Raw genomic sequence first — 6,206 nt, forward strand, 5'->3', positions numbered from 1 at the left:
AAAAAAGCATGGTTTAAGCTCTGTGGAACAGGTTGGATGAAAATGGAGGGTAAACTTATCAATTATCCGGAATCACGTCGTGAATTTATAGTAAATTATACCACTTTCGTACCTTTCCTGAAAAATCCTCCCCAACTTCAGTTTTCCAAATGCACTTTTTTACCACCGTGAAAAATTGAGTTTTATTCTCGGTCTGTTTGCTTGTTTGTTTGCTTTTTTTTTGTTTTTTGTATGTCTTGTTGGTGTGTGTTCAAGTTTGTTCCCGCTGGCCTGGTACCAAGTTTGCTCCCGGGCTTAGTTAACCGAAGAATGAGTTGGTGCGGAAGAATTCAAAGGTTGAGATGGCGGCTGGCGCCCGAATGTCTTCGGCAGACATGCAGGAAGTGAACATTGGCAGACATTGAACGCAATCAAAGGTCAGGAACCAGAGGATGGCACATGCCCGAGAGGGTCCGAGAGTGGATCATGTTATATGTGAAATGGACATGGTTGTGTCGTATTATGCCAAGAAATTTACCCAAAAAATATTTTACGGAGGTCTTTGATTTCTTGTTGGTGCTGATTTCTGTTCATGATGAACTTGACTGGGTCGGGTGTTTTTTTTCCAATAGAGGGCTTGTAAAAGCAGGATTGCAAAAAACATCAAACACCAAAAAAGAACTGCAAAGTTGTCACTCTTTCCAACTAGCGTAGTTGTCAATTAGAATTGAAAGCAAAATAGTTATTAACGGAAGGAAACATTGGCCAAGTATGCAAGAAGGACTGCGGGCGGTCTCACAGCGACATCTACCTTGTCTCGTCAGTACTGCAGTTTATTGTTGCAGCCGACGACGTTAACAGTCATCTTTTTTACCCCGCTATACAAAAGACACTATATATTTGTTATACCTCCAGACTTTGCGTTTTGTTGTACTGTTACCCTTGTGTAGTCTTTAAAAATTATTGTGCATGATGTTACTCATAAAGTGAATTTATGTTACCATGTATTGGTGCAAGCTAGCACTGTTTCTGTGACCAATGAGCATCGACGAATGTTAAGAGATGCTAAGCGTTACGAGTAGCAATCATCTTCAGTTGCATGGATCAAAATCGGCTCCTAGTAATTAATGTCCGTACTGCAGCAATATGAACACGTTATGGTTGATACCGTGTTCATGTACAGCATTGAAGTACAACCTTATTCGCATAATATATGAGAATATGTACCATTATTCATATGATACTATAGTACCATGGTGATAAAAGATAATTAAAATTTCATACTTGCTGCGTTTAGAGATTATGGACAGGTGGACATGGTTAGAAATAGATACTGCAAATCGAGGAAAAGTAGCAGGTTCAGGTTGACTTTTGCAATTTCTTCATTTGCGTAAGGTTTTAGTTTTAGTTTAAGGTCCTATTGTAACCTTGGTTGTAAAAAAAGGCGTGATAAAAGCGAAGCTGGTGTGTTACACCGAAGTCAGGTTATACCGGCTATATTGATACAGATACAAATACAGATACAGAAAACTTAGACTACGGATCACCATACATGCACTTGCTGTATGTGGCATTTATTTCACCAGAAAGCAGTTAGGCAAACACTTTCATATTCGAACGCATGACTCCTCACAATAGATTGAATCCGATTGACGGCAGCATAGTCTCTTTAATTGAAACCAAACTGAGGCAAATTGTTTCAATACAACAAGTAATACTAGTATCACAACCACTCGCTCCAAACTGGCACTTGTAGCAGTACCGGACTTCTGCTGAACTGCATGGCAAATTTTGGTAAGTACATATGCTCTTCATTATGTGTGAGGATCTCCCTTCAGAAAGGGATTTAGATGACTTCAGCAGTCGCTCTGAATCATATCAAACTTTCGCTAGCTGAAGTATATATCCTTAGCGAGCATTAGCGCTGCAGTTCTCTTCTTGGACGCTTCGGCGTCGCATACTCAAAACCACTGCTAGCTCAAGCATGTATATCCTTTAATACACCTTTCTCACGCGGCGGACATGATAGAATGAAGACGAGGCCAATGAGGCAAAGAAGCAAAAATAATGTACAGATTTAGTTTTCCTCCTAAATCACTTTAAGTTTTAAAATATGATATCCAAGTATCAATATTACAACTAATGTAATGTACAAAAAAGATGCAGCAATTTAAAGCTTCGTTGATCGATCCCATAGTCTCCGCCCTCCTCTGTCAGAACGTAGAAATGCAAAATAAAAACATAGAAATGCAAATAGTTGACGGTCATGCAGCCACTTCCTCATTGGTCGCTTCTCTAATTATCAGGTAATCATTGGCTAAGCTGGTAATTGTGATTGACAGTTACGATCGGTCTAATGTTTGCCACAAGGGTCTCGTTTTCATTCTATCCTGGCCGCCGCGTGAGCTGTCTGCAGTTTTATTCTCGGGCGCTGGGGGTCACTACCAACTGCCGTGGCCCAGGCTGCCCCAGATGAGGTTGCCTCGCCGATCTCGGTCCTCGCTGAACAGGTAGTCCTGGAAGTGAAGAATCCATTCCGTTCTCGAGATCTGGCCGTCTTTGTTCTGTGATGTAGAAAGAAAGACCGTTTTGTCTAGCAGAACCGATGAATTTGTAGAAAAATCCACATGAAAGCATATCAGCACCAAGGACAGGTACATGTACTGTGCACATGGAGAACCGCCAATCCTTGGAACGTTTGTAACGTTAAAACAGTGCGATAAAGAATTAAGTGTTGAGTGGGATTTATAGCAAATTCTACTCACCGCATCTAGTCTGTCGAATATTTGTTCAACGTTGTCCAGCCTGCCGAAAGCCTTGAATAGATTTTCGTAATCCTTCAGCTTCAAAGAGCCGTCGCCTACGCAAAAAAAGCAAAATTGAAGCTCAAATCTCACTCTACACATTGATCAACAATTATCAAAAAATTATATCATAAAATTGTTCATCTAATGTTCATCTTCACAGCAAACGTTAATTCTGCATCCCTTCTTACAGATATAAGAAGAAAGGTAATGGTAGTGTCTTTCTTGGGCCACGGGGTCAGCGGGTTTGTGTCTATCGTGTCTAGAGCACGGTATTGGAAGGCGAAGCCCATCCCTCTCCTTTAACCGCCTTTTACCTTTAACCGAAGTCAGGTAACCATTTTACACGACTAACCAGGAATCTAGGATCGAGTCGAACCTGTGGCCTCTCTCTTAGCCTAGCAACCCGGCCATTCGACGCAACCATGATACAACTCTCAATTAAATTTAATAGAAACAACTCCTCTTCCCTCCACGGCCACATACACCTACTCTTGGGTAGTTTTCGGAACAGTCCTTACCATCGACGTCGATGGCCTTGTAGAGATCGGGGATGAGCTGCTGCACCCAGCCGGGAGTCTTCGCAAGCTCCGCGGAGTCCTTCAGCGCACGCTCCCACATAGCCAGGAACTCCTGAAACAACGCGAGAACATGCGGTAACAACGCGAGGACTTGCGGTAATGACGCGAGGACTTCTGGTCATACTTGTTTATGTAGACGTGAGAATGTGTCAGTATCTTAAAGCATAATACAAAGATGTGTTTGTGCTAGTGTAAACTATATAACAAATAGATAGCAGACACACACACACTCACACACACACACACGCGCACACACACACACACACACACACACACATACACACACACATACACACACACACACACACACACACACACACACACACACACACACACACTCCTTTAGAAGTGGTCTCACCTCTCGCGTGATCTCGTTGTTGTCCTTCCGTAGTTTGGGGTCCATGCGGGACAGCTTGCCGAAGTACAGGTCCTGCCAGAAGGCCGTCCAGCGGACCCGGTACCCCATGTACGCAGGGCTCTCCTCTGTCCAACCGTTCAGGTCAATGTAACGCTGTAGAAAAAGCAGAGCTACATGTACCTTAGAAATAAGAACTATTCTATCAAGATATTGATGGGTATTTTTCAATGTAAGGGGGATGCATGTAGCGTTGATGGTCTAGAGGTTAGCGACCTTGTCTCTGGACCAATAGCTATAGGTTGAGAGTTCGAATCTTGGCTGTTTGTTTGTTTACCCGACATGCAGACTACTCGAAAGGGTCGCAGGCCGTAGGACTGAACGTAAAGTCGTGGTTCATTGTTGATTGTATTTGTCAAAAAGAGCTAGGGGACAATGAACCTGTAAATACTGTACTGTACCGTCTGTCTTCCCTGTCACGACCAGTTGAAGAGTAGCTCTTCAGTGAGCTTAAATGGTTCGAGATCACTTTACATTATACATGTACATGTACTTTGCATGTGTCCTTAGACATCTCAGCTTTCAGATTTTCCTACTTACATTTAGAGCAGCTTGAAAGTCGTCTTCGAACCGGATGACCCCATCTTTGTTCACATCTGTAAAACGAATATACAGTATATAGGATAATATTATGTGCGTACACCAAGTGTTTATTCCACCATACTCCTTATATATATTACCACGCAACCACTGCATTTTGTGTAAAATCCGCTAGGGCTCTTCTCGCTCTGTTGATCATTAATGTACTGTGTATTTTCCTAACCTTGACTGTGTGTAGTTAAATGGGACGAGCCTATCGCCTTTCACAACAGCAGCCTTTTAAAGAGCCCCATGATCCATATTTAGCAACGTCCTCCAACGTGCGACATCACAACAAGCGACAAAGGCGCACACACTATGCAAGACATGGACAAAACTGCATTCATTAATATGACGCCAAAGGATTTGTGTTTTATGAAATCTTTGGCTACATTACAAAGCAGTACAAGGACGCGGTAAAGCAGATCCCGTTGTCATGCACGTAGTACAGGCAATGTCAAATTTGTGAATATAATATTTAGAAATTCCCTTGAACCAAGGACTTATTGGAGCTTTTCGGACCTGCGAGGCTTTGTAAACATAAACATTAGAAAATATCGGTTACTTTACAAATTTTATTTGTATTCTAAGCCCGCGCAATAAGGGGGGTTAACATAGTCCCGCTATGGCGTCTCGGTGATAAAAACAATAATTATGCTAGTACATGTATAGCTTATGATTATCAGTTGAATTGCATTGTCAACGCCAAGTACAAAGCTAGAAAGGCCAACAATGTCAATACCATACAGAAAAGGCACAATAAAGCTTTGGAAAGCAATTTTGGCATTAAAATAAAGAAAAACCCCTACCGTAGAATTCGAAACAGTTCACCAACTTCTGTTTCTGAAAAGCGGTGAGTTTGAAGTCTGTTGCGTAGTTTCTCCGCCCATCCAGCGGTTGGTGGCTAAAAGATGGCAGGGCCGGTGCGATCCCCGTGACGCCTACGGTGGATCTGCACCCGCACGCCGCCAGTCTTCCAACCTGGCCCCGTAGTAAGACGCTACCGACAAACGACATCACAACGATCTTACGTCTATGTCATCAGATGATGTCTTGGGTGGCTTGCTCGCCTCCAAGGATTGATTGGCAGAAACTAAACGGCTCTGAGAGGCAGACAGTCTGATCGAATATGTTTTTAACCCATACAAGGTGACATTGATATCGGGAGGGGGGCTTTAGGGGTGTTCGGTCCCAAAATGGCGGTGAGGCCTTCCTTTTTAAATCCTTATCCCTTAACAGATTAGGTGGACGCCACTAGAATACTAGGCACTTTGTCTCTCCGCAGTCAATTTTGTCAAGCCGGAAAAAGTCCAAATATATGCAATGCGCATAAAGGTGGTCGTTATCATGGTTTTAAGTTGCAAAGCGTTAAGCGGGTATCCCACCGGGCTGAGCCTTAAGTTGCGCCAAATTATTGCGCCAAGTTTGCAAATTTTCGACAATTTTCCGTTGCGTTCACACTGACGTGTGACGCACAGGTAAAATAGTGACCTCTACAAACAAAATGGAGTCATCGGAATGTCACATTCTCAGTTTCGCCTCTGAATAAGATGCAAGGTAATATCAATAGATTGGAGTGTTGCCACTGAAATGAAGAAAAGAATGTGCAATGATGAAAATTCACCAATAAGAGATTTTCAGTGATTGCTCCGCTTTGCAGCATTTTGAATCTATTTGCGCCATTTTGCCAATTGCGATTTTTTCTTAAATTCGCAATTTCAGGCGAAAAGTTTGCGCTGATTTAGCAACTGCATTTGGGAATGTCTTTTGCAATTTGGCGCATTTAGACACAGCCCAGTAAAATACCCATTTTATGCCACTATCACTGCACGAAATGGCCTCGTATCC

The 6,206-nt window shown here is 42.6% G+C and overlaps 1 protein-coding gene across 2 annotated transcripts; it reads right to left on the minus strand.

Annotated features, from left to right (window-relative positions):
* Positions 1-1,522: 1,522 nt before the first annotated feature.
* On the minus strand, positions 1,523-5,688 carry LOC136436422 (sarcoplasmic calcium-binding proteins I, III, and IV-like). Of its 2 annotated transcripts, XM_066430405.1 has the most exons (7): positions 5,168-5,688; positions 4,320-4,375; positions 3,723-3,875; positions 3,305-3,416; positions 2,745-2,839; positions 2,385-2,543; positions 1,523-1,902 (listed from the first exon to the last, which is right to left on the minus strand). In XM_066430405.1, exons 1-6 carry the CDS (start codon positions 5,373-5,375, stop codon positions 2,421-2,423), a joined length of 747 nt encoding a protein of 248 aa, XP_066286502.1. In that variant the 5' UTR covers positions 5,376-5,688; the 3' UTR covers positions 1,523-1,902; positions 2,385-2,420. The 2 variants fall into 2 exon arrangements, with proteins under 2 accessions (XP_066286502.1, XP_066286501.1); XM_066430404.1 differs by having other exon boundaries at positions 1,523-2,543.
* Positions 5,689-6,206: the final 518 nt, after the last annotated feature.

Source organism: Branchiostoma lanceolatum, chromosome 6 (genome assembly GCF_035083965.1).
Source record: "Branchiostoma lanceolatum isolate klBraLanc5 chromosome 6, klBraLanc5.hap2, whole genome shotgun sequence".
Lineage (NCBI taxonomy): Eukaryota > Metazoa > Chordata > Leptocardii > Amphioxiformes > Branchiostomatidae > Branchiostoma > Branchiostoma lanceolatum.